Source organism: Rhodotorula paludigena, assembly GCF_050403205.1.
Source record: "Rhodotorula paludigena JCM10292 DNA, Rt_paludigena_JCM10292v1_ctg7, whole genome shotgun sequence".
In the NCBI taxonomy this organism is placed as follows: domain Eukaryota; kingdom Fungi; phylum Basidiomycota; class Microbotryomycetes; order Sporidiobolales; family Sporidiobolaceae; genus Rhodotorula; species Rhodotorula paludigena.
In genome coordinates, this window is record NW_027481451.1 from 216,711 (window position 1) to 241,845 (window position 25,135).

Consider the following 25,135-nt stretch of genomic DNA (forward strand, 5'->3'; position numbering starts at 1 on the left):
TGACGGACCGAGGCGGCCGCACGAGTGGTCGGACACTCTGTTGTACTCATTGTGCTCTCAACAAGGTGATCTCGAAGTTTCCCCTTGCCGCTCTATCTGAGCTCACGTTGCTCTGCATGAGCAGATTCTCGACGAACGCGGCGCCGCAGTCAACATCACTTTCCGTCGCACGAAACGGTCGGCCGCCTCCCTGCGCCCGGCGAGCAGCGGCGTCGAAAGAGAGTCGATTGCGTCGCGAGAAGGCCCATTGAGCCGGACCAGGCGGACAAATAGCGGAGGACGAGGACGGTGTAGGGCGCACGCGATACAAGGGGCCTTTCGCGTCCTCGGCTGTTCGTGCACGCTGTGAGCTTACAGGAAGTGAGAGAGAGCATCCCTCCATTTGATTGCTAGACGGAGAGCTCGCCGCGGTCGCTCCCCACTTTCGCGAGTTCGCGTCGCGTGCCTCTGTCCGCATCGCCTTTCAATCGGGCGGTTGATGGACTTATCGCTCTTACCAATCTTGGCGGGCCTCCAGGTCCATCGGTACGTCGACCGCCCCCTCCGTGCCTTCGCCGGAGCTCTGCGCTCTCAGCTATCCGGTGCACTCGACATGAACTCATCGCGGTCGCCGGCAACCTCGAGGCGTGTACGAGCTGCCGCTGACCTACGATGCGTGCGGCAGCCCAGAGCATGCTGTCTGTGCCTTGGCCAAGCCGACAGGCACACCAATCGCGAAGATGCCGGAGGAGGTTCTCGACTTGATCGTCTCGCATCTCGTGAACACTGCCTGCAAGTCCTGATTGCGAACGACCCTCGTTGCTGAAGACTGACTGCTCGCGCCCGCAGTTGAGCTGCAAACCCTGCGAAGCTGGATCTTGACCTGCCGTTCGTTCGTCGCGTCTGGCCGTCGCGCGCTGTACCGCTCGCCGTCCAAGCAGACCGGCCTGTACCTCAGCCGCGACAAGGCCTACAATCTCCTGCAGACGCTCAAGCAGCACCCGAATCTTCAAGGCTCAGTGCGAGAGCTCACGCACCTCGCCTCGTCCGTCTCGACTTTTGTCCGCTCGCCATGCGGACCCTATTCGTCGGCGATACACCGCAGCATCGCGCCGTTCGAATGGCAAAGCGAGATGCTGCGCCTGTGTACGCAGGTGACGCGCGCCACGGTCGCGCTCACCGATACGGACCAGGCGCTCGAGGTCGCCAGGCTGCTCATGGCGGGCCGCGCGGTGCAGAACATCATGTGCCGCTTCGTTGAGCCCAAGGTCAACAACGAGCATGCCATCGTGCGCGCCCTCGCCCGCGGCCTGGGCGGGACAACGATGCAGCGCCTCGACTCGATTTCGCTTCAGCTCACAAAGCACGTGCACGCGACGACGAAGCGGCCGCACTACGTGACGCGCAAGCTATCGGTCGATGTCTCGGCCGCTTGTCTCCTCTCGGTGGTGGCGTACCTTCCGAAGGGGATCGCCGGTCTGCGGTCGCTCGAGATCCGTCTCGGGCGCAACATGCACGGCCTCGACTTTACGCCTCTCATGAAGGCGCTCTCCACCAACTACATCACGCACTTCGACATGAGGTCCACTCTGGCCGTCGTCAGCGGCTACGACGGCTCGCCCGAGGACTACGCCGACGCCGTGCAGGGCCCGGCGCTCCCGCTCGCCTTCTTCGGCACGTTCAAGCACCTGCGCAAGCTCGAGCTGCGCTCGTGCAGCGCGATGGACGTCGCGCGCCTCTCGCTCCTCGCCGACTCGAGCGGCGCGACGCTCACGCACCTCGACCTGCGGCAGACGTTCTGGGGCGACCTCACCGCGCGCGACCTCGACAGCGCCGAGGGCCACCCGCGCCCGTCCGGGTTCGAGGAGCGCGTGATGCAGGTGCTCGATCGCATGCCGCGCCTCAAGTACGTCGCGCTCGGCGTGTGGCCGTTCGTCGTCGACAGCGACTGCCGCTGCGGGCTCAGGAAGTGGGCCGCGGCGCGCGGGCTCAAGCTCGAAGTCGAAGGGTGCTACCCGGAGGAGGAGGAGGAGGGCCAGGGATGGTACAGTGACGAGTACGACGACGACGACGACTACCTGTACGACGGGTACGGCCACATTTGGGACTCGATCTACTGAAGGGGGCAAGAGTTACGCAGTCTTCCTGAATCCGTGTTGAGTGAGCCAGACGCCGTTTGTAAGCGAAAGCGCGGGTTGACTTCAGAGCATCGAGGAATATTCGCCCGAATCGTCGCGAAAGAGGTTGTGTGGCCCAGAGCCAGCTTGCACAGGTCTGGTGAGACTTTCTGTCATTTCACTGCAGCGCGCGCGGAGCTGCTGTTGCCCGTCGCTTCCTTTTCCTCGCGAGGCGGTGCGCAACGCTCCAACTCGGCTCTTGAGGCCCTGGGCTGCGTGGGAGTGCCGGCGTATCGCAGCTGACACTCTGTATTGCTCCTACAGCTCACGTTGCGACCCGCGTTCGACGTCGCCGCTGCATGCGAGCGCTCTCGACTTCGGTTCGCCTCTTCCACCGCCTCTTTCGCACGTGCACCATGTCGCCCGCCCAGGCTGCACCCGTTGCCTCGACCTCGAGTACGCCAGAAGAGCCGCCAGTCAAGGCGCAGCTCCTCCCGACGAAAATGGACGCCGAGCTCGCTTCCTCCCTCGACACCGCCTCCGCTCTGCTCCATGCACACCTCCCGGTCGCCTTCCCTTCCGAGACAGTCTACGGTCTCGGAGCCTCTGCGCTCTCGTCAACCGCCGTCAAGCGCATCTTCAGCGCGAAGGGCCGTCCGAGCGACAACCCTCTCATCGTGCACGTCTCGAACCGCGACATGCTCTGCGAGCTCCTCCCCTCGACTCCTTCGGCCGCGCCGGACGGCAAGCCAGCGCCGGCAGCGCTCCCGCGCATGTACGAAGCGCTGATGGACCGCTTCTGGCCCGGTCCGCTCAGCCTCGTCTTCCCCCTCGACGCCAAAGGCAAGGGAAAGGCCGTCGACCCGCCGCGCGTCGCCGTCGCGCCCGAAGTGACGGCCGGCCACCCGTCCCTGTGCATCCGCATGCCGAGCCACCCGCTCGCCCTCCGCCTCATTGAGCACTCCAAGCTCCCGCTCGCAGCGCCGAGTGCCAACCTGTCGAGTCGGCCCAGTCCGACGACGGCGCAGCACGTTATGGAGGACCTTGGTGAGGGGCGCGGGGTCGGAGCGGTGTTGGACGGCGGGGAGTGCGAGGTCGGCGTCGAGAGCACCGTCGTCGACTGGGTCCCGCCTGCCGACGGCGACGAAGGCGGCGAGGGTGCCCTGCGGGTCCTGCGAGCGGGCGGCGTCTCGGCCGAGGATCTCGAGGCGTGCTTGCGTGAGGCCGGCTTCGCGACGGCAGCGTCGGCAGAGGGGAATGGCGCAAAGCGCGCGATCCAGGTCTACGCGCGCGACTTCCGCAGCAAAGACCTCGAGGACAAGCCGACTACACCGGGCATGAAGTACAAGCACTACGCGCCGGGCAACGCCAAGGTCGTCCTGGTGCAGCCGGTCCAGGGCGCGCACAGCGACGGTCCGCTGCCGAGCCTGCAGGACTTGATCCAGCTCACGGCTCTCACGCATACGCCTGCTGGGATGCTCGAGGACAACGGCGCGAGCTCTGCGACTCCGGCACGCTTCCGCGTCGGGCTAATGCTCACCGACTCGACGCTCTCGTCGCTCGGCGCCTCGACCGTCTCGACTCTCGCCTCGTCCGCCTCTGCCTGCGCGCGCGTGCGCCTCCCGCCCGCGCCCGAGTCTCCGTTCGCGACCCTCGGCGCAGGAGAAGAGTCGAACCTCCCCGCGCTCGACGAGATCGACGTGTTGTCGTACTCGCTCGGATCGGTCGAGCGGCCCATCGAGGCCGCCCAGCGGCTCTTCGCCGGCTTGCGGTTCCTCGACGCGCTGCCGCGCGAGTCGGAGGCCGGTTCGAGTCCGGCCGGCGTCGACCTCATCTTTGTCGAGGCAGTCAAGGAGGAAGGGGTCGGGCTCGCCGTCATGGAGCGCGCGAGGAAGGCTGCAGGTGGGCAGGAAGGCGCGATGGAGTTCCAGTTGTAGTGTGCTCGGGATAGAATCGTTATCGCAGCGAGTTCAGGTCTTCATCGCTTGGCGAGAGAGTACATTCGCTCCTCTTCCCTCATCTCTCCCCTTCGTCGGCTCCATCTGGCTCTGGAGACAACTTATAGACTCCGCAGCGCACTTGACAAGCATGCAAGCGCTTGACATGGGCGCAGGATCGCCGTCTTCGTCGCTCGAGCAATATCTCCTCGTGCTCCTCTCCGACTCGAATCTGCCGACGGGAGGGTTCGTAGCGTCGAGCGGGCTCGAGTCATGGATCCAACACGGCTACCTCTCGCTCCCTCCGCCAGCAAGACCCAGCAATGCGCCATCCCCGACTCCCCGCCCGCGTCCTCCCGCCGAAGCCTCTCTGCTCGCCTTTGTCGCGCTCTCGCTCCATTCGTACGCGCGGCTCAACGTGCCCTTCCTCCGAGCCGCCCACTCGGCCGTCTCGTCCCTCCGCCCGTCCCGCCACCCCGACCCGACTCCCTCGACCTCGTCCTCCGCTTCCTCCGCTTCGCCCGCAACCGCCCATGTCGACGCAGCGCTGTCCGGCGTCCTCGCCGCCGACGCCCTCTGCGAGGCGATGACGCTGAACCACGTCGCGCGCCGCGCGTCGACCGCGCAGGGCGTCGCGCTCCTCACGCTGTACGAGCGGGCCCTCGCACCGCTGCCGGGCGAGGGCGGGCCCTCCGACGAGGACGTCAAGCTGCTCGTGAGGAGGTACAGGGCGGCGGTGCGGACGCAGCAGCACGAGGCGGGGAGCGCGAACGGACACATGAGCGTGGCGTTCGCTGTCTTGACGGCGGCTGTCGGGCTGAGTCTCGGTGCGTGCACTCACTGTGTGCTTCTTTGAGTTCCGACAGCTAACCGTGCTGCGTCTGCCGCCGCCTTCTCGACGCCACAGAGGCCAGCTTATCGCTCTTCCTCTTTCTGCACGCACGCTCGCTCCTCTCTTCCGCCGTCCGCGTCAACACTGTCGGCCCGTACCTCGCGCACCGCATGCTACTGTGGGACGTGCGCCCGCTCGTTGACGAGGCGGTTGCGGCGACGTCACAGCCGGTGCCGGAAGCGAAACAGGACTCGGCGGCGCTCGAGATGGAGGAACAGGCAAGAGCAGGGGGAGCAGCGGGAGAAGGAGAGGAGGACGATTGGTGGGATAACGACCCCTTCTGGCGAGGTATCTGGGACGACGATGTGAAGGCGACGGCCGCAAAGCCCACGCCAGTCGTGACCTGGCCGCTGGGCGAGATTGTGGCGACGAGGCACGACCAGCTCTTCACGCGCGTGTTCAATTCATAGATTTCGCGCGAATCTATCCGCTGCGCACGATCGCGCGTACCGGCTTGCAGAGAGGCGGTTTCGGCTTGGGGCTTCGCCTTCGAGGGCGGCGCGGGAACGCTTGCGAAGGCGAGTCGTGGGCCCAGCTCTCTTGTCTCTCACGAAGATGAGCGGAGCGTACATGACGGAAAGAGAGTGGATTGCAATGTCTATCGCGGGAAATTCTTGAAAGGTGTATGAGGAGTCGGCAATGACGGTCTTCGAGCGTGCTGTGGTGGTCTACCGGGAATACTGATCAGGCGAGCGTGGCTGCGAGGCCAATGATGCCGGCGAAAAGAGCACTGTTCGGAGGTTGCGCAACGAAGGGCGGTCAGGCTCAGCCGCTTGGGAGCACGAGAAGAGAGGAGAGGACGAGACGCACGAGCCCTTGATGGCGAGACCGGCAGCCGAGTTGTCGCCGTCCTTGCTGTCGCTCGATGGCGACGCAGTCTCCGAGCTGCGGGACAGCATGAACAGGGGGCTAAATCAGCGCTCTTCTCTGGCAAGATCGCGGCCTGCGCGCTCGAGCGCAAACGGCGCTGAACGAACTGGCGACTCACGCCTCGTCACCGCTAACGGTCGAAGCGCCCGACCGGCTCGCGGTGCTCGACCCCGCCGTGCTCGCGGCCGAGCTGGTACCGCGGCCGGAGGAAGTGGCGCCGGTCGACGATGCGTCGGTGGAGGCCGAGCTGCCGCGCGAGTTTGCGCCGCCAGCAGAGGCCGACGAACCGCCGCCGTTAAGGCTGTGTCACGCAAAGTATCGTGAGATCATGGATTGTAGGAGGGCGTGAGCGAGGAGGGGGATCTAACGGACCAGTCGTCCGAACCCGCCGCGACGGTGATAGGCGCGCTCGAGATGGTCGCGCCGTTCGAGTCGGTGATCCAGAAGGTCACAGACGTGCTGGGAGGTAAAATGGCATAGTTTTGCGAGCCGAGTGTCAGCTGTCGCAGCCCTGCGTGCTAGGGCCTCTTGCTGCGAGAACCAGCGGAGGCGAACGATGGTCCCAGGCGGCGTTCATCTGGGACCGTCGTTCATCTCGCACTTCTAGTATGCAGCTCAGCAGACACGACTTACCCCTCAGGCGCGTCAACCGGACGCCACGACACGCTGCCCGACTGGTCGTTGACCTCGCCGAGGGTCGCGAGGCTCGAGCCCGGGTTGTCGGACGGGCGCGCGACGACGGTGCAGGGCGGCGAGACGCAGGTGTACGAGACCGAGGCGGGCGTGCACTGGTAGATGCTCTGCGGCGTGGCGACCTGGTTCTGAGCGGCGACACCGAGGGAGAAGAGGAGCGCGCAGAGGGCAGCGGCGCGGGTCGACGAGGGCCGGGACATGGTGCGGCGAGGGCGACTAGGGTGAGTGAGAAGAGGGAGAGGGAGCGACCGGAGTGAAGAGAGGAAGGAGGAGAGAAGCAAAGAGCAGAGCGAGACAGACGGGAGCCAGCGGGAGAGAGGAGGCACGACGGACGGTGGCCAGGAGGCCCCGACGTCCGTGCTGCGCGTGGCGCGACGTGTCCGGACATTGGACCGGCGTTGAATGCGCTTGCAAGCTGGGCGAATGCGTCCCACAGCCTCGTAAAAGCACGAGCCGGAGGAGACGAGCGAGCGAAGGGGGAGCGTGGGAGACGCGACTAGCGGAAGCGCAGAAACGAGTGCTCGAGCTCACGCGGCCTCTGTTACGCTCAGCAGTCTGATGCAGGCAGCAGTGGAACGCAAGCTGACATGTCGATGAGCCGTCGGCGCGGAACCAGGACGACGGCGAGCGCCGGCGGCCAAGTTGAGCCACGACGACTCTCGCTTCTCCGCGCGGACTGCTGCTGAGAGCTGCAGAGCCACTTCAGCCACACTCTCGACACCCTCCGACCTGCCTCGCGCTCGCCTCGTTTCTTGAGCCGTCTCGAGCAGCTTCATCACCTCGCATCCTCGTCTCTCCGCCGACTCTCGTCGACACCATGCCCAAGATCAAGACCAAGTGCGCCTGTCTCTCCCCTCGGTGCCTCTGAGGAGGCGAGTGCTGACCAGAGGGAACGCCCGTCCCGCAGCCGCACCAAGCCGCCTCCCGAAGGCTTCGACGAGATCGAGGACATCCTCGAAGAGTACAACCGCAAGATGCGCGACGGTGCGGCTCATCGTCGCCGTCCCGTACTGCAAGCGGACCACGCTGACGCACGCATCCCGCAGCCGAGGCGGAGAGCCACGAGGGCAAGCGCAAGAACGAGAGCCTGTGGCCCATCATGCGCATTGTCCACACCCGCAGCCGGTGCGTCTTCCAGTTGTGCACCACAGTCGTGCGACATCGGCTGTAGCTGCCTGAAGAGACGCCTGCAGCCGATGGCAGCCACGGGTACGCGAGGCCTTGCTGACTTCGCCTCTCGTGTGCGCGCGTGCAGATACATCTACGACCTGTACTACAAGCGAGAAGCGATATCGCGCGAGCTGTACGACTGGCTGCTCAAGGAGGAGTACGCAGACGCAAAGTGAGTCTCGCCCTCTCGCTCCAGCTCGTCAGTCTTGCGCCTGCGGCACAAGCATGAGGGCTGCCAACGCGTGAACAGGGAGGCTGGAGAATTGACGGTGTGCTCCTGCAGTCTGATCGCCAAGTGGAAGAAGAACGGGTACGAGAAGCTGTGTTGCGCGCGGTGCATCCAGTCGAGGGTGCGTATTCTCGCCTCCATTTGCCCTTTATAGAGCAGCACTGCCTCGAGCGGCTGCAGTGAGCCGATGTATACTGACGCTGTCGTGTGTCGTAGGACATGAACTACGCGGGCTCGACGTGCATCTGCCGAGTGCCGAAAGCGCAACTCAAGCCGGGCGTCATCGTCGAGTGCTCACATTGCGGTGCGTCCCCATTTTCCGCGCCTCTGCATGCCGTTCAATGCGGAACGGTGCGCTGATTTTGCGCCGGCGCTCGCAGGGTGCCGAGGATGTGCATCGACGGACTGAGCGGGAGGTGCCGAGTGCATTGCAGCGTATACAGCAGGATCTCTGCACGCGCCGACTGGTCGAGAGCAGAGCAGCAGTTTGTTTGCAAAGGCTGCCGAGCCGAGGTCCTCGCTGTCGAAGCGGGCAGGTCGCGTGTCTCGTCCTGACTGCCTCACACGACCAGTCCGAAAGATGCGAGAGTTGCTACTGCGTATAGTACAAGATCCTACGACCGACTCCTGCTTTCGCGTCTATGCCCCGCGGATCATGGTCCGCAGCTCGGCCTTGCTGACGATCACCTCGCCCTCGACCGCGCGCGGCTCGACGCCAATCTGGTCGAGGCACTCCTCGTACCTGCTGACCGACACGGCGCGGAGGTACTTGAGGATCTTGGCGCGGCGCGAGATGAGCTGCCGCAGCGCCTGGCGGTTCTGCACGTCGCGCGGAGACGAGATGAGGTGCGCGGCGAGCGAGCGGATGCGCATCGTCAGGATCGCGGCTGCGGGACGTCCGGTCAGCCTGTGCTTGTGCAAGCGATGGCAAAGATAGCAACGCACACTGCACCTCGGGCGAGGCCGTGTCGCCTGGTGTCCGGCCGAACGTCGCGACGATGCGGCGCGTGTTCTCGACCTCGATGCCCTTCGAGTCGGCGTTGCGCAGGTCGACGATGCGCATCAGGGCGTCGCGCTTGGCCTCCTCGCGCGTCGTCGCCGTCTCGAAGCGCTCGAGCATGATGGCGTCGACGCTGGTGGCCTGGTCGCCGAGCGTCGAGCGGAGGGCGGCGGTGGCCGGGAGGACGGACGAGAGCTGCTCGGCGGTCTGGGCGTCGAGGCCAAAGTTGTAGAGCTCTGGCGTGTACCCCTCTGCGCCGGCCGTGCCCCGTGCGGCTGCGTCTGCGCCTGCGCCCGTCGCATCTGCCTGCGCCGGCTGCGCCCACACCTCGTCGCGGTTCAGGAGGACGCTCTTGAGCAGGCTCTTGTCCCACAGCGCGTCGTTGCCCTTTGCAAAGCCGAGCACGGGGTCCGGGCGGCTCTGCTCGTGCTGGCGGACGAGCTGCGCCTTCTTCTCGAGGTTGGCCTTGCGCACCAGTCGCGTCTTGCGCCGCGCACGAGACTCGCCCGCCGGTGCCGAGGTCGAGAAGGAGCGCGGCTGGCTGCTCCCGGCGGTCGCTCCTGCGCTCGTCGACGCTGCAGCGAGCGGCGCCGCGAGCGAGGCGAAGGCGGCGAGAGGCGCTGCAACGACGCAACGAGCGCGGTCAGTTCGAGCGGGACAGGCTTTGCAAGGGCAGGAAGCGCACTGCGAGCCTGCTGGGCGGCTATCCGGGACAGCATGGCGGTGGAGTCGAGCTGCTCGTCGCCTCGCGCTCGCTCTCGCGCCCAAGTTCCCCGCCGATGCGCTTCTCCCTCTCTCCGCGGCCGCCACTACGCTCTGCGCGTTTGACGACTGCTGCTTTGCACTGCTGGACTCTGTTTGTGTCCCCTGACGCGCACGGAGAACCGTCAGGGCGTGAGGTGGCCGCGCCTCGCTCTCGTGCCCGCCATCTCGCTTGGACTGTCTACGGACCGCCATCTCGTCGTCCAGAGGATGAGGGCTGCGCATTGCTCAATTGCTGCACCTCAAAAGAGAGAGAATGGCTCACGTGCGCCCCGCCATCACTGCACACTCGCTAGACTGCCGCCCAGTTCCAAGCTTTCGCCTTCCTCCCGCTTGGGTTAGTCTGCGAACTTGCGCAACGGCCATCCCTACTGAGCTGGAGCCTTCTCCCTCTGTATTCGCGCGCCATCTTCTCCCGTCTTCCCGGGCGATCCTCGACAGGCACGCGATCATCCTCCCGCTTTCCTCCAAGGACGAATGCCGGGCTCTCAGTTCGCACCCGCACGGGACCGCCAACTCGTCGGTTCAGCCCACGAGGCTTGGCCGCTGCAGCCGACTTCCTCACCGGGACCGCGAGCGATACCTATCCTGGCAGTCTGCGGGGCCAACCCGCGCGCTTCGGCTCTCCCGACGACCCTGCTTTCGCGCCGAGCGCACCCCGCCTCCTCCGCTCCTCTTCCTCTTCCCTCTCGCCTGTCCGCCGTTCTCTCGCTTGCGCTCAGTCCAGCTCGCTGCTGCCTTTCGCTGTCCGTGCACAGCGGCCAGCTCCTCCGTTCCTCGTCGCCCCGGTCCCTCCTTCGACTCCGACCCGGCTCGTCCCCTTAACTCCGATCCTCGTCCTCCAGCACGCGACAGCCCACGATGCTCCACCGCGTCCACTGCATCCTTGTCCTCGCCGCGCTCGCGCTCCTCGCCTCTCCGGCGACGGCCGCCGCCATCGACGCCGGCAACTCGACGGAGCCCGCCTTCCAGCTGCCCAGCCTCGCCCGCCGCTTCACTTCGACCGTGGCTCAGCTTAAGCAGCGCAGTCCGTCTCGGACGAGCAAGCAGGGCCTTGCGGGCGCCAGGAAGCGCACGCTCTCGGATGAGCTCCTCGACATGATCTACGGTGCGCTTCCCTCTCCCCTTCTTTCCCTCGTCCTGTCCCGCTCCCGGCGTTCATTGCACCGTACCATGGTGTCTAGCGAACAACTTTTTGGGGTGTTCAGCGTCTCCGGAATCTCCGGATCGCTTACTCACCCACGCGACTCTCCGCTGACTTACATGTGTCTCTCCTCCCTCCGAACGGGCAGGTGTCTCGAACGCCTTCGTGAGCTCGCCCTCGGGCTCGGCAAAGCCGTCTGCATCCGCAACCTGGCGCTCGCACGCCGGCGCGTCGGCCAAGCCGTCCGCCTCGCTCCCGACGGGCTCGCACCGCCCGTCGCACAAGCCGTCGGCCGTCGCGCCCAAGCCGGGCGCGAGCCAGGCCGCCGGTGCGAGTCAGGCCGCGGGCTCGAAGCCGGGCCCGAGTCAGGCGGCAGGGCACGACCACGCGGCGGCACCGCAGCCGTCGAGCCTGTACGACGCGTCGGGCAAGGCTGAGAAGGTCATGGACTTTGTCAAGCGCACCATCGAGGAGCAGCCGTGGGAGACGCTCGACTCGCGCCTGTTGTGCCCCATCGGCGAGACGGCTTGCCCTATGTGCGTTACGATGCTCTGCCTGTGCACAGCAGCGGAACTGACCTTGCCGGATTTTCCGCAGCTTCCCTCGCATGGGCACGTAAGTCTTGATCCATGCTGCTTCTCTCGCCATCACTTTCTGACATCCCGTTGCAGTTACGAGTGCCTTGACACCAAGATCGAGCTCGAGTCGTGCGGCGGTTGCAGTGCGTCTCGCTGCAGTCCTAATCGACCCTAGCTCCCGGCTGACTGTTTTCCGTGCACAGCGTCTAAGGGCATGGGCGAGGACTGCACCGCCATCAAGGGCGCCCAGGGCGTCACCTGCGAGTCGGGCGCGTGCCACGTCTACTCGTGCCAGGTTGGCTGGGCGCTCGAGGACTCTTTCCGCCGTTCGGGCGGCGGCAAGGGCCGCTGCCGCAAAATCCTTGCGCCCGGCAAGGAGCGCCGTTCGGTCGTCGCCCTTGAGGCTGCCGCTGTCGCCCAGTAGGGCTCTCCACAGACATTGTCTCCCTTGCCCCTCCTCGACCGCAAGATTCCCCCAACTTCTCTCTCCCGTTCCACTCATCTTGCTCTCTCTCGTGTAGCCGTACTCGCTCCGATGGACACTCTGCTTGCTAGGGCGCGACTCGGCGCACGCGACTCACCCCCGACACTCCTTTCGTTCTTTCCTTGCCCTTAGCTGTATAGACCTGTGCCCCTCTGTTACCTTTTCACGTCGTCTCTCTTAGTTCTGTTGCGTTCTCTTCATCTCACCTTGACCCCAACCCGCTTTGATGGTGCGCCTCAAAGCGCGTGCTTGCAACGCTCTCGCGCGTTCCCTGCGAAACTCACCCGCGCGATCCCATCAAGGCGCCCGACTTGTATTGCGAGCCTGACGCGAGAGAATGGGCCAGCGAGCAAAGCAGGCAGGTCGGTCAAGCGAGACGCAGTACAGCAGGTTGCGAGAGGCTCCTGATCAGCTCCTGACCTCGTTGGGAAGGTCCCCAAAAAGAGGAACTCGCGAGTTCCGAGCCCGCAAGCGACGGGGCGGATCAACAGAAACCGTAGATTCAGTCGTCAGATCAAGAACTGAAGAAGGCACGAAGGGAAAGCCGGACGAGCAGAAATTTCGAAGGGAACCGCTTCTGGGCCGCGAGGACGTGGTGCAACGGGATGGTCTTTTTCTAAGCCGGGGTACGAATGAGAGAAAACGTCAAACCAGAAGAGGAGAGATGGGCACCAAAGAAGAAGCCCTACTCAACGGATGTGAGCGTATGTGCGGGAAGGAGAGACGACCGAAGCTATCATGTGCAGAGAGGCGAGAGCGAGGAGGTTGTAGCGCGAGACGTGCGCTTAGGCCTTGACCATCGAGCCGCGCGAGGTCATCGACGCAGCGTCGTACGCGGGAATCTCGTCGTGGCGAGCGGAGTTGGCCGTCGGGAGAGCGGCGAGCTTGGAGCGCGAGCCGAACTTGGCGACGCCCGCGAAGTAGGCGCCAGCGACGAGGACAGCGCAGAGGACGACGGCGACGGCAGCGCCGATGAAGCCAGCACCGACCTTGTATGTCAGATGAGAAGGTCAACTCAACGCGAGCGACGAGTGGACGGAGAAAAGCAAAGCGTACAGGGGAGACCGGCTGGTCGTTGCTAGAGCCCGAATTCGACGACGCAGAGACGGCGCTGGAGCTCGGGTTCTGGTCACCGCGAGTCTGGGTCGACGCCGTGAAGTTGCGGCAGGTGTAGGTCTCGGTCTGGACAAACTGGTCGTCGGCGACCAGGACAATGTCGGCGCACTGGTAGACGGTGGTCCGCTTCGGGCCAGTCTGTCCAGACACCTGGAGTGTGACCGTGTCACCGGCCTGCATGCCAAGCGACGCTGAACAAGAGCAAGCCGTGTCGTCAGCGACCAGCCTCGGGCGCGAAACAAATCACGACGACTCATGCGCACCAAAGTTCGGCGACTCAAAGCACTGGTTGCCCGAGTAGACGTGCTCGCGTGCCGAGGTGTAGGTCTGGAAGTCATTGTCCGCCGTCGCCTCGCCCGGCGCGTACTTGACCTGAACGTTGTAGACGTCGCGGAGGAGCTTGAGCGAGATGTCACTGCCACCTGCGGGGATGTGTCACACCGATGGTGAGCGTCGAAGCCAGCCGACGTAAAGGCCCGAGAAAGCGTGCACCCACTCAGCGGGTACTTGAAGGTTCCCTGGCGAGAGAAGCCACCGCAAGGTGACTCCGACGCCGCCGACTGCGCCCATCCGCGGAGAGGAGGGTACTCAAAGCCAACAGCACCGGGCGACTCGGTCGGGGCGGCACGCGGTTCAAGCGCCATCGCGAAGGCGGAGCCGGCGAGGAGAGGAGCGGCGAGGAAGGCGAGCATTCTGGACGAGGTGTAGGAGGCGAAGGGAGGCAAGCGGCTACAGACGAGATGGCGCTGAGGAAGAGCAAGGTGGCAGAGAAGGAGCGAAAGCGGGAGAGAAACCGAGCACTCGCTCCTCGAGCTCGCGATTCCACTGCGACTTGACCCGAAGCAGCGGGTCGCCAAGCGAAGCTAGCAGGGCTCATCACCCGCAAAGTCAGCGGAGTCAGCGAATGGGGGACGGCAGCCATGGGGAGGCGGCCTTGGCACGATCTTACGAGCGAGGAGGGGCGGGTCCCGGGTCAGATTGCGACTGCCCGGCTCGTGCTGATCCGACTGGGAAATTCGCCGCTGTTCCGCGCACAAGGGTCGTCAGCTCCAGTTTGAATCTCGGAGACCTGCAAGACAATGAAGCGCACCTCGACGTCCAACTTCATCTCCGTCGCAGTTCCTCCTCTTGCCGGTTTGAGCTGTTGTCGAGTGCCACAGCAGCAGCGGGAAGAAAAAGATGAGGGAGCCAAGCCAGCGGGACCGGCAACACAGCGATCGGGGCGAAGGGGAGCAGCGGCGAAAAGAGGCCGCAAAGGGGAAGAAGATATGATCCGGGCCGACCACCCAATCTCCATCTGATGATCAGGGTGCAACTGCCACCTCGTCGCTTTTCGCCGCAAACAGCCCTCCCCCGGGCTCCGAGTGCTGCCGAAAGACTTCTGCCAAGCCCCTAACCCCGGTCTTCTTGCCGCCCGTGCCTGCCCAGAAGCTTCGTTTCGCGGGACAAATGTCCCCAGTCAAGCGCACAAGACTTGTGAACACAGCGAGCAGCGCGTGCAAAGCGACCAGAAAGATGGGAGAAAATGTCGTCGCCGTTGGCAGCCCGCAAACGAAGCGAGAGGAACCCAACACGACCTCCAATAGCGCCTCAACGACTCGGATACTTCCGCAAGATTGCTTGCCCGTCCACGGCCGCACGCCTACTTGCCGCCCTTCTTCTTGTTCTTCGTCGACACCTTGACGTTCCACTCCTGCTTTGCCGGCTGCGGCGTGGAGGCGAGAACCGCCGCCATGCTCGTCGGCTTACCCGCCGTGCGGACAGCGCCCTTCGCGAAGATCGAAGGGTACCTGACAGCGACGTCGTTACGGCGACGCGTTGCAAAGTCGTTGGCGAAGCGACGGCCATCAAGCGTAGACGAGTTGGCGTAGACCGAGTCGGAGATGATCTCGAGCACATCGGCCGAGGCGTCGAGCGGGAACGACAAGAGCATCTGAATGAACTCGTCAACTGTTTCCAAGTCAATCAGTACAGCATCGTGCAGAGGACAAGTCAAAGGTACGCACGGGGAACGTTCAAACCCTTGAGAGCTTGCTTCGTCCAGGCGAGGAATTCGGGCGTGGGAGGCGGCGGGTTCTCCATGTCGTAGACGGTCGTAGCGGGCGACGCGGAGCCATTCACGTTGACACTGCGGGGCACAGCGGCGGGCTTGGCGGGCGCCGAGGCGGGGGCCGCGGCAGGTGCAGCGGGGCGGGCGACAGCAGCGGCGGGCTTGACGGGCGCGCTGCTAGCGACACGGGCGGCAGTCGAGGCAGATGGCGAGGCGGGAAGACCAGGGATGGCACCCTTGGAAGCGGCAGAAGCAGCAGTGCGGACCACGGCGGGCTTGACAGCGACAGTGGTCCATGCGGCGCCGGCGGGCTACATCGTGCGTTGTTGGCGTCAGTAGCGGTTTACACAGACGGTGAGAATGGACGTACAGCAGGAGCAGCCTGCGCGGTAGTACCTGCGTAGCCCTTGCCCGTGGCCGGCGAGCCAGCCTGCTGCTGCGCGGCGAGCTGAGCCTTCTTGCGACGCTCCTCCTCCTCCTGGATCTCCTTCAGCGTCTTCTGGCCCTTGACAGCCGCGACCGGGCTCGGTGCGGCGGGCTTGCTCCAGGGCGCAGCAGCATTGCCCTTCGGCGCGGGAACTTGTGCCGGCCCAGCAGCCCAGTTGACGCTCGACGGGAGCGACTCGGCGGCCTGCTGTGCCTCGAGCGCAGCCGCACGCTGAGCAGCCTGGATGCTCGCCTGCGCTGCCTGGACGCGCGCAGCCTCCTTCCGCTTAGCCGCCTCGCGAGCCTCGGCCTCCTGGATCTCGCGAAGGGACGGCGACGGAGCGGCTGCGACGGGGCTCGCGGCTACATCTTCCTTCGCCCAGGGAGCGGCAGCCGGCGTCTTGGACGACGTTGACTGCGCGGGTGACGGCGACGGCTCGGGTGCAGCCTCGACCGGCGCGACCGCGATCTTGGCCTCGACAACGGGGGACTTGGTCGCCTGCTTGGCCGGCGCGGCGGGAGCTACCTCGACCTCCTCGACGACAGCAACAGCGGCAGGTGCGGCGGGCGCCACGGGCTCGGCGACGATGACCGTCTCCTTCACCTCGACGACGGGCTCAGGAGCCTGGCGAGGGGCGGCATCCCACGGCGACGGCTGCTCGGGCGCGGCCGCGGGCGGACCAATCGGGGCCGGCACGCTCTGCTGCTGCTGAGCAGGCGCCTGCGCGAACTGAGCCAGCGGCGAAGCAACAGCCGCCGCGACTGCGGCGGGGCTCGTCGCGTTTGCCCAGGGGTGCTGCTGCTGGAGCTGCTGCTGCTGGGGGAGCTGCTGACCAAGCCAGGAAGTGGGCGAGGCGGTCGCATTGCCCGGGACGAGCTGATTCGGGTCGAAGAAGGGGGACGAGGGGAGGGGGGAAGGGCGGCCGAACGGGTCGGCAGGGAGACCTGCCTGGCCGAACGACTGCTGACCCGGCACGCCGTTCTGCTGAGCGGCGAGCTGACGAAGCAGGTCAACCGGCGAGTGAAGCGGGAGGTTCGAGCCCGGCGTCTGCGGCTGCTGCGGGAAGACCTGCTGCTGCTGGGAAGCGATGCCACCGAGACCGGTCCAGCCCGTGGCAGCGGGGAGAGGAGCACCCCACGGGTCGACCTGCGCAGCCGACTGGCCGAAGGGCTGGAGGAGCGTCTGCGCCTGAAGCGCCGGGCTCGCCGACGCGCTGCCGAAAGGCGAGTTTGCGGCCCCTCCGGCGAAACGACCCTGCGCCACGGCCGCCGTGAGCTGCTCCAGTGGCGTCTGCGCACGGCTCGTCGCAGCGGCGCCCCACTGCGAAGCGGTTTGCGGCGTGCCCGGTGCGCTCGAGAAGGCCGAAGTCGGCGCCGAGGGCTTGGGCGCGAGGAAGGGCTTCTCCGAGTCGCCCGTGCGGCGAACGAGGTTCTCGAGCGACTCGAAGTCGGCGTCCGAAGTGCGCTTGACGCGGAGGTCGGGCGTGAAGAATTGCTGGCGGTACCAGTCATGCATCATCGTCGCCGAGAACGGCCCCTGCACCTGACCCGACGGGTCGCGGTACTGCCACATAACTTCGGCCGGCGGGAGGTTGCCGAGACCGGGAGGCGGCGCAGCGCGAGCGGGAGTGGTGGCACCGGATGGCACGGCCGACGACGGCTTGGCAAGAAGCGGGTCGTCGAGCGTATCCGAGTCGAGGGCGAGCGAGCCGAGCACACTTGCCGTGAGCTCCGGCTCTGAGGGCAGAGCGTCCGTGGTCGGAGCGGCGCTCGGCTGACCCGTCACGGCGGTCCTACCATCACCGCCGTCCCAGGTGTCAGGCACCGCCTCGCCTGCGCCGGTCGACAGGGAGGAGCGCCTCGACTCGTCCTCATCGAGCGGGAAGCGGCGGGAACCAAAGGCAGAAGCGCGCTGCTGGAAATGGGCATGAGCGGCTGCATCGATCACAAAGGCGGTAGTTGAAAGACACACCTTCTCACCCTCTTCAGCCTCCTGCGCAGAGCGCCTCCAGCGTCCGCCCTGCCAAACGCCCTCCTTGCTGCCGGGAACCGACTCGTCCTTCTTGCGCGTGGGCGTGGCAGCGGCCGCGCCAGGGATGCCGCCGAGGACGCCTCCGACTATGCCCATCGTGCCGCCAGACGAGCGCTCACGCGCGCGGCGCTCACGGCCCGCACTCCCGAGGATGCCGCCGTCCTTGTCGATGCTCGGCGAGCGCAACGACGGCGAGCCGAGTGCACGATCGCGGTCGCGCGGAAGCGTGCCGAGCGAAGACAGGTCGAGCGTAGCAGACGACCCATTCGCGGCGGCGCTGCTGTTCGACAGCGTCGAGTCATTGCGGCTGACGCGCGAAGGACGGGTGTTGGCCGGGTGGATCGTGGTCGAGAAGAGCTGTGCGCACGCCAGCGTTCAGCAGATGGGACGCGTGAGGTTGGCAGAACGAGCGCACCTCCTTCTCGCCCTCCCGGTACTCCTGCAGCAGCCACGGCTTGTGCGAACCGCCGAGGCCACCCAGATCCCTCGTCGCGACGTCATGCGCGGCGAGCTCGATCGGGCGCTTCTTGGCCTTCTCCTCGTCGTAGAGGCTCAAGAGGAACTCGCGCGAGTAGACGAAAGGTTTCCCTCCCGCCGCGCCGTTCACGCCGTGCTCACCCACCGCTCCGTTGGACCCTGGAGCTGCAGTGGGCGAGACGATAGCCGAGAACGAGCGGGAAGAGGGCGAGGTGTCTTGCTGCTGCTGAGGGAAAGCCTGCGACGCCGATCCGCCGTTGACGCCGTTCGCAAGCGGGCTCTCGCGCTCGTGCGCGGGCGAGAAGGAGCCCAGTGTCGGCATCGCAGGCGGCTGGACGGGTGCAGGGCCGTGGGCGGAAGCGGCTGCAGAAGGAGGAGGGGCGGCGGCAGCAGCGGCGTCGCGGAACGATCCCGTTCCGCTGTTGGTGCGGCGGGGTGGCCTGGTCGGGGCAGCAAAGGAAAAGGCGGAACCGGGGCCTCCGAAAGACATTGCGGGCGACAGAGAGAAGTCGAGGGGGTGAAAGTTGGTGAAAGCTGGCGGAGAGCTGCAGCAAGCGAGCAGACTGTGTGCCAGTTGATAAAGTCAGCCTTGCTGTAGCCTGTCTAGCTGCGCACGTTCGGGCAGACTCACGGCGAGAGGCGGTGGCGGTTGCGAGGGGCAAGCTTGCGCTTCTTCGAGCGCGACCTCACTCGCCGACGCCAGCAAACTCGACTTTGACCGTAAGCGATTGTCAAAGAGTTCTGCAGGAAAGCTACAGTGCTTTCATTCGCCCAGAAAATTCTATCGAGCAAACGCCAGCAAGATGACACGGGCTCTCTCCTGCTCTGAAATCCTTCCCGCCCGAGGCCGCGGCAGGAGGTGCGAGGTGGAGGCACAATGATAGTGTGCACGAGTCTACGCCTCAAATTCGCTGTCCTCGCCAGCCTCCTCATCGTCCTCGTCCGACAGCTCCTCGCCCTCGCCGAGCGACTCGTCGTCCTCGTCAAAGTCCTCGTCATCCTCCGCCTCGAGGTCGAGCAGCGACTCGACGCCCTTGCGCTGCGGGAGAGCGAAAAGCCAGTCAGGAATGCAAGGTAGACGTCGGAGCGCGAGCCAACACACCTTGTGTCGCGGGACCTTCGAGCCCTCGCCGTCTTCCTCGTCCTCGAGGTCGCTGTCGACGTCTTCGTCTTCCAGGTCGCCGAAGCCATCGACGTCCTCGTCCTCATCGTCCTCGTCGTCCGACTTGCCCTCAGCTCCGGCCCCGCCGAGCACGACGTCCTCGATGTCGCCCTCGCTCAGGTCCTCATCGTCCTCGAGCTCCGCATCCTCGTCGTCGAGACCCTCCTCGTCCGTGCTCTCGCCCTCGACGTACCTCCGCCCTTGCGCAGGCTTCTTCGCCGCGCGGACCTGACGCAGGTTCTGCTGGCGCGCGCGGTCCTGGCGCAAGTCGATCTGGCTCATGACGAGCTCGAGGCGGCCCTGGAGCGCGAGCAGCGGCGGCTGGAGCGCAAGGCGCTGCGTCAGGCTCGCGTGCAGCGCCGCGAGGCGCGTCACGAGCGACGGGATCGTGACGAGGAAGCCAACGTGCACGACGAGCGTCTCCTTGAGCCAGCCGATGAGTGCGCGCGCGCGCTTGACCGACGCGAGGCCGTCCTTGCCCTTCTTCTGCTTGCCGAGGCGCTCGACGATCGCCTCGAGGAGACTGAGGGCGAGACCGCCCGACGGGAGGCGCTTGACAGTCGATCGCACGAGGTTGACGTTCGAGTGCGCAAGGCACGACTCGAGCAGAGGGCCGTCCTGCGAGTGCAGCGCCTGCACGAGCGTCGTCGTCAAAGTCGTAGCCGGGACCGCCGGACCGCTCGCCTCGTCGTCGTCAAAGTCGTCGCCCTCGAGGTCCTCCGAGCCGCTCGATTCGGACGCAACCTCGACGTCGTCGTCGAGCCCGTCTGCCAGGCGCTGCTGCGACTTGGCGGCCTTCCGTCGCTCCTTCTTCTGCGAGACGTTGAGCGCCTTCAGGCGGTCGGCGAGCGTCGGCTCGGCCATGTCGACGTCGAGCTCGCCGGCATTCGCGAGCGCCTCGTCGTCGTCGGATGCAGCGGCCGCGTCAGGCGCTGCGGACGCGGCAGCAACAGAGGACGAGGTGTGCTCCGAGTAACGGGTCGGTTTGGGCTGCGCGAAACAGTGATCAGTGTTCTGAGCGCGACCGGCAAGGGGCAAGGAGAACGCACAGCGCCAGCGGCGTCGGAGCCGCCGTTCGCAACGAGGAGGCCGGACGCGCTCCGTGCAAGGTCGAGCTTCTTCACCCAAGCGCCTTCCTCCATGAACGCCTGCAGGAGAAGTAGGTCAGCGAGAGTTGGCGGTCGCATGATAAAGACCCTGACGTACCGCCGTCTCAAAGACAGGCTTGACACCACCGCGGCACAACAGCGCCTTGCCCTCCTCACCCTCGCGGAACGCCACCTCCGCGACGTTCGCCTCGCTGCGACCGCCCTGGCCGGGCGCCGTAATCTCGCAGAGCGTCTCGAGCGCGACGACGCCGCTGCCGTGCTTCTTGCCCTTCTTGCCCGGCGACGAGCCTGCGGCGGGAGCGAAGGAGAGCGGAAGGGTCGAGAGCGAGACGTTGCCCGTCGCCGAGTCGATCGCGGCGAGGGTCTGAGAAGAGAGGGAGGTCGAGAGAGGAGAGACGGTCGCGGACGAGACGCCGCTGTCGAGTGCGAGGCGGGCGAGGAGGAGCCCGATGTGAGGGGAGGAAGTGGGGGTCGAGGAGGCGAGCTGCCAGACCTGGACGAAGCGGTCCGTCGGCGCGTACGAGAGGAAGGTGAGCTTGTCGGTCGTCGGGTCGTCGGCGATGGCGGATGACGAAGCGACCGAGGAGGAGGCGCCCGTCCAGCGAAGCGAGCAAGGCTCGACGTGACCTGTGCAGCGGCCCAGCTCGGTCGCCTTGAGGTCGCGGACCTTGCCCTCCTTCTTCGGCGCTCCTCCGAGCTGGAGAGCGTAGACGTGCAGGGACAAGTGCGAGAGGATGACATGAACGGTGCGCTTGCCGCCGTCTGCGCTGGGAGCCTCGTACCGGACGAGGAGGTCGTCCCATCGCAGCTCCTCACTGAGCCCGCTGACCTTGCCGAGGACGTTGCCCGACACGAGATCCCACACGCGGACCGATCCGTCCTGATGCGCCGACCAAATGTGCCCGTCGGCGCCGGCAATTGCGGAAACGGGAGACGCGAGGGCGGTCACGGGCGAGTTGCTCGACGGGTGCGCGAGCGTGCGAGATGCGGACCCCTGCGGGTGCCACAGAAGGATACTGCCGTTCTCCAGGCCGAGCGCCAGGGTCGTCTGCGGCGGCTGCGGCTTGGCGCTGCCGGCCTTGAGCGGCGAGTCGGTCGCGGAAGCGCCGCCGTCGCTCTTTCTCCGCTTCTTGCCGCGCTTGCCCTCGAGCGCAGCAGCATCTGCACTGTCGGTAGCGGCCGGTGCGCTGGGTACGGCGCACCAGGCGATGCTCTTGACGCGAGGCTCGTTGTCGTCGTCGGCGGAGTCGTCGTGCGCGTTGCTCGCCCAGCGCGAGATGCACTTGCCCGAATCGACCTCGAATACGCGCAGAGTGTCAGCGTCGGGGCTGCAGTGTACGTGCGCGTAGTAGCGCGCGGCGGGAGCTGCGCTCGTCGCTGCCGGCGAGAAGGCGCAGAGCGTCGTCGCAACCGCAGCCGGGTTGATGGCGGCCGTGCGCGGGGCCGTCTTGGGAGCCTTCTTGCCCATCCTGGCCAGTTCTGAGCGCGAGTCTGGCGGCGCGCGAGCGAGCAGAGGGCGGGCCAGCCTCGGACGCACTCGAGCTCTCTCCGCACACTCCGTCGCCCGAGCTCGATTCACCCTGTCGCGCAGTCGGTCCCACTCTCACTCTTGCAGTTCACACCAGGCAGTCACGGGCAAGCATTACAACATTGCACGCGCAGTACCTTACGCGCTCCCATTTGCCGGAGCGTCGGCCATCTCGACGTCGCCGCTGCCCCTGCCATCGTCCTCTCCCGGTCCCGCCTCGGTCGTCATCCTCGCCGCACTCGTACCCTGCACCTGCGCCTCGAGGCCCTTAATCCCAGCCTCGGTTCTCTCCGGACCCGTCGCCGCTGCGCCGGCGTTCGCCTCAGCCGCAGGCGCCGTCTCTGCAAGCGCGGCGTCCTGCGCCGTCGAGTCGGCGCCAGCACCGCTGAGCGCGCCCGACGGGTTGAGTGGCGGGAGCGGCTCCTCCGCGCCGCACGTCACGTTGGCCGGCAACGGCGCCTGCTGCGTTGTGACAGGCGCGTCGACGGGCGCAGCGGCCGACGCCGACGTCGTCTCGAGCGGGATGTCCGTCTTTGCCTCGGCGGCTTCGGCGGTCGCAGGCGTGGCCGAGTCTGTTGCGGGTGCGGGGGACTTGCGGACGGGCGACTTGGACGAGCGGCGGTGCGATTGCCGGTTGCGACGCCCGCCCTCGCCTTCATCCTCCGAGTCGGACAGCTCGTCGTCGCGCTGAATGCGCCGGTCGAGCTCGGCCTCTGTGGACGGAAACTCAGGTCAATACAGAGTACTTGATGCTGAGGCTCGGACTGTAACGGGGCCCGGGCGAGTCCGCCTAGAGGTGGAGAGCTGACAACGTACGGTGCCTCCGGACATTCGGATCCCGCTCGTCCTCGTCCACATCGTCGTCCTCGTCCATCGCCGTTCGCGGAATAGCTGCGTACAGTGAAAGCAAGCCAGTCAGACCAGCCCTCCCACCTGACAGAAACGCGACTCCGAACACGCACCCTGCATCTGCACGCTCGGCGCTCCGCCTCCGGCCGTGTGCCGCAAGTTCTCAAAGACCTGTGCCTTGATCTTGTCGAGGTACTCGGGCGTGTTGTGGTCCTCGGTGTTGCTCTGCGGCACGTCGAGGCGGTAATTGGGCCCGAAATACTCGTAGTACTCGTTCATCGGGATGTCTGCACAGGCCACGACTCGTGAGTGCAGTGCCAGAGGGTGAAGCGAGACAGAGGTGACGCACTCGTGCCCAGTTCCTGGCCTGCCGCGAGGCCCGTCTCGAACGCCCATGTCCGCGCGACGTTGCGGATGGTGTAGCCGCCTCCGCCGAGCACGAGCAGCGGGAGGCCGAACGACTTAATGAACTGGACGCAGTTGGCGTGACCTGCAGGCGCGCTTTGTGAGTCCGGCGTACTAGGAGAGATTGAGGGGAAAGGGACTGACCTCGCATCGACAGGTTGAGCGTTCCGAGACGGTCGCCCGAGAGCGAGTCACCACCGCACTGCAGCACAACGGCCGACGGCCGGTACCACTCCATGATCTGCGAGATGACCTGCAAACGAGAGAAGCGCACGTGAGTTCGGGTGTCCTCTGTAATGACCTGCGCGATCAACAGTGGGAGGAGCGAGGCCGACATACCGGCTCGAACACATTCTTGTAGCTCTCGTCGTTGATGCCGTCGCGCAGAGGCACGTTGACCGAGTAGTTGCGACCCTTGCCGTACCCGATGTCCTTGAGGTCGCCTGTGCCCGGGAAGAACTCGCCGTACTTGTGGAAGCTCGCCGTCATGACGCGGTCGGTAGTGTAGAACGCCTCTTCGACGCCGTCGCCGTGGTGCACGTCGATGTCGACGTACAGGACGCGCGGATGGTAACGGAGGAGCTCGAGAATGCCGAGGACGATGTCTGCACCCGGGGAAGGGTCAGTAACGCTCCAAACGATGTCGAAGAATGTCGCAGCGCACCGTTGATGTAGCAGAAACCACTCGCTTCCGCCTTCTTCGCGTGGTGCAACCCGCCAGCCCAGTTGATGGCGATGTCGCACTTGTCGCGCGACAGACGCGCCGCACCCTCTGCGACAAAATAGTCAGCTTTGTGAAATGCGGTCTGCAGTAAGCACGACACGTACCCATGGAACCGCCGGCCGAGATCGAGCAGTACTCGAACAGTCCATCAAAGACCGGGCAGTCGTCGCCGAGGTTGACTGTTCAGGATCCAGCGCGTCAGCTGCGTCGCACGTTGGACAGGCAGGGGAGTCGGGTGGAACTTACACCTGCCCATCTCTCGTGCGAGCCCCGCAACCTTCGGGCCGCCGGTCCCCTCGGCAGCCGCCTCGACCAGGTCGGGCGTGACGCGCGCGAGGAAGTCGACATACTCGTCTGTGTGGAACTGAGCCATCTCCTTGCGCGTGGCGGGCTTGGCTCGCTGCAAATCGGGACAGTGAGTTCGCTGAGCGGCGGCTGTAACCGAGGCGGAACGGAAGAAACGCACGAAGATCTCCATCTTCTTGTAGAGCCCGTAGTTCATGACGAGCGAGTGCGTCATGCGCACACGGTGCGGCTTCATAGGGTGCGACGGGCCATAGTCTGTGAAGCGATGCGACGAGGAAGGAGGCCAGCAGCGGGGTCAGCTTGACGGCTTCAAGGCGCGGAGCAGCGGCGCTGAGCGCACGGTAGTTCCCGATATCTGCGAGCAGCGCAAGGCGTCAGTACAGCGCCAGCGAATGTCGGGCACCACCACCTCGTCTTCCTCGGTACGCTCGAACGGGAAGACCTTCTCGACGTCTGGAAGCGACGCGGGCTTGGCAGCACGGCGCGCAAGGACTGTAAGGAACGCACCCGAGTCGAAAAAGTAGCATGTGCGCTTCTTCTGCTCGCCGCTGATCGGGTTCATGATGCCCGACATGATGAGAGCAAATGCGACGCGACAACGCCGGGCTGAACTCTGCGAAGGCTGTCGGCGGGTCTAAGAGCCTGTCTCGAGCGAGCAGGGCCCTGCACGAGCTGCACGAGCGATGTGACGAAAGGTCGCCGTGCTCGACCTTGCGACGCCGTCGGCGGCCCTCCTCTTGACCCTCGCCCATGCCCACCTGCGCGCCCAAGTGTCGTTCTGAGAGCGCATATACTGTGTTGGATTGTATGCAACCGCTGTGCTATACTGCCTTGCTTACCACGTACCGCCGCGCGTTCTCGTCGCCGTTGCATCTGCTGAGCCTCTGCTTGGTCTCGCGTTCCGGCATGGAACTCAGCGTCTCTCTTCTGTTCGAGACGGGACATTCACCTTGATCCGCTGCAACAAAGGGCACGGCCAGCTGGGATCCCGAGAGATGCCTCGAGATTCTCTTCGCGAGGTCTGGTTCTCTGCTCATACCTGCACTGGAGCCTGGGCATTGCGACAGACGATGGACGTCCCGAACGCACTCGTGTA

General features: G+C 65.6%; 11 protein-coding genes across 11 annotated transcripts; 5 read left to right on the forward strand and 6 right to left on the reverse strand.

Annotated features, from left to right (window-relative positions):
- Positions 1-651: 651 nt before the first annotated feature.
- JCM10292_006104 (uncharacterized protein) lies at positions 652-2,099 on the forward strand (the record flags this gene model as incomplete). The annotated part of the gene is made up of 2 exons (XM_076647029.1): positions 652-655; positions 829-2,099. 2 exons carry the CDS (start codon positions 652-654, stop codon positions 2,097-2,099), a joined length of 1,275 nt encoding a protein of 424 aa, XP_076507367.1.
- A 413-nt stretch (positions 2,100-2,512) lies between these two features.
- Positions 2,513-4,033, forward strand: SUA5 (threonylcarbamoyladenylate synthase; the record flags this gene model as incomplete). The annotated part of the gene is made up of 1 exon (XM_076647030.1): positions 2,513-4,033. The coding sequence occupies one exon, from the start codon at positions 2,513-2,515 to the stop codon at positions 4,031-4,033; it is 1,521 nt and encodes a 506-aa protein (XP_076507368.1).
- Positions 4,034-4,199: 166 nt separating this feature from the next.
- Positions 4,200-5,335, forward strand: JCM10292_006106 (urease accessory protein UreF; the record flags this gene model as incomplete). The annotated part of the gene is made up of 2 exons (XM_076647031.1): positions 4,200-4,860; positions 4,941-5,335. 2 exons carry the CDS (start codon positions 4,200-4,202, stop codon positions 5,333-5,335), a joined length of 1,056 nt encoding a protein of 351 aa, XP_076507369.1.
- Positions 5,336-5,609: 274 nt separating this feature from the next.
- Positions 5,610-6,688, reverse strand: JCM10292_006107 (uncharacterized protein; the record flags this gene model as incomplete). Its single annotated transcript, XM_076647032.1, has 5 exons — positions 5,610-5,655; positions 5,736-5,810; positions 5,914-6,096; positions 6,168-6,254; positions 6,429-6,688. 5 exons carry the CDS (start codon positions 6,686-6,688, stop codon positions 5,610-5,612), a joined length of 651 nt encoding a protein of 216 aa, XP_076507370.1.
- A 617-nt stretch (positions 6,689-7,305) lies between these two features.
- On the forward strand, positions 7,306-8,296 carry BUD31 (U2 snRNP complex subunit BUD31; the record flags this gene model as incomplete). The annotated part of the gene is made up of 7 exons (XM_076647033.1): positions 7,306-7,325; positions 7,396-7,472; positions 7,535-7,613; positions 7,744-7,830; positions 7,942-8,008; positions 8,104-8,191; positions 8,268-8,296. 7 exons carry the CDS (start codon positions 7,306-7,308, stop codon positions 8,294-8,296), a joined length of 447 nt encoding a protein of 148 aa, XP_076507371.1.
- Positions 8,297-8,526: 230 nt separating this feature from the next.
- MRPS28 (mitochondrial 37S ribosomal protein uS15m MRPS28) lies at positions 8,527-9,606 on the reverse strand (the record flags this gene model as incomplete). The annotated part of the gene is made up of 3 exons (XM_076647034.1): positions 8,527-8,774; positions 8,833-9,507; positions 9,573-9,606. The coding sequence occupies 3 exons, from the start codon at positions 9,604-9,606 to the stop codon at positions 8,527-8,529; spliced, it is 957 nt and encodes a 318-aa protein (XP_076507372.1).
- A 904-nt stretch (positions 9,607-10,510) lies between these two features.
- JCM10292_006110 (uncharacterized protein) lies at positions 10,511-11,795 on the forward strand (the record flags this gene model as incomplete). Its single annotated transcript, XM_076647035.1, has 5 exons — positions 10,511-10,757; positions 10,942-11,329; positions 11,391-11,408; positions 11,465-11,514; positions 11,575-11,795. 5 exons carry the CDS (start codon positions 10,511-10,513, stop codon positions 11,793-11,795), a joined length of 924 nt encoding a protein of 307 aa, XP_076507373.1.
- An 845-nt stretch (positions 11,796-12,640) lies between these two features.
- On the reverse strand, positions 12,641-13,663 carry JCM10292_006111 (copper acquisition factor BIM1-like domain-containing protein; the record flags this gene model as incomplete). The annotated part of the gene is made up of 4 exons (XM_076647036.1): positions 12,641-12,844; positions 12,912-13,162; positions 13,235-13,393; positions 13,468-13,663. 4 exons carry the CDS (start codon positions 13,661-13,663, stop codon positions 12,641-12,643), a joined length of 810 nt encoding a protein of 269 aa, XP_076507374.1.
- Positions 13,664-14,613: 950 nt separating this feature from the next.
- Positions 14,614-18,446, reverse strand: JCM10292_006112 (uncharacterized protein; the record flags this gene model as incomplete). The annotated part of the gene is made up of 5 exons (XM_076647037.1): positions 14,614-14,921; positions 14,978-15,332; positions 15,392-17,362; positions 17,420-17,836; positions 17,895-18,446. 5 exons carry the CDS (start codon positions 18,444-18,446, stop codon positions 14,614-14,616), a joined length of 3,603 nt encoding a protein of 1,200 aa, XP_076507375.1.
- Positions 18,447-18,851: 405 nt separating this feature from the next.
- JCM10292_006113 (uncharacterized protein) lies at positions 18,852-21,695 on the reverse strand (the record flags this gene model as incomplete). The annotated part of the gene is made up of 4 exons (XM_076647038.1): positions 18,852-18,995; positions 19,059-20,108; positions 20,168-20,266; positions 20,325-21,695. 4 exons carry the CDS (start codon positions 21,693-21,695, stop codon positions 18,852-18,854), a joined length of 2,664 nt encoding a protein of 887 aa, XP_076507376.1.
- A 198-nt stretch (positions 21,696-21,893) lies between these two features.
- On the reverse strand, positions 21,894-24,613 carry JCM10292_006114 (uncharacterized protein; the record flags this gene model as incomplete). Its single annotated transcript, XM_076647039.1, has 12 exons — positions 21,894-22,468; positions 22,572-22,646; positions 22,718-22,891; positions 22,954-23,094; positions 23,154-23,262; positions 23,349-23,614; positions 23,674-23,781; positions 23,838-23,912; positions 23,980-24,133; positions 24,200-24,294; positions 24,380-24,394; positions 24,547-24,613. The coding sequence occupies 12 exons, from the start codon at positions 24,611-24,613 to the stop codon at positions 21,894-21,896; spliced, it is 1,854 nt and encodes a 617-aa protein (XP_076507377.1).
- Positions 24,614-25,135: the final 522 nt, after the last annotated feature.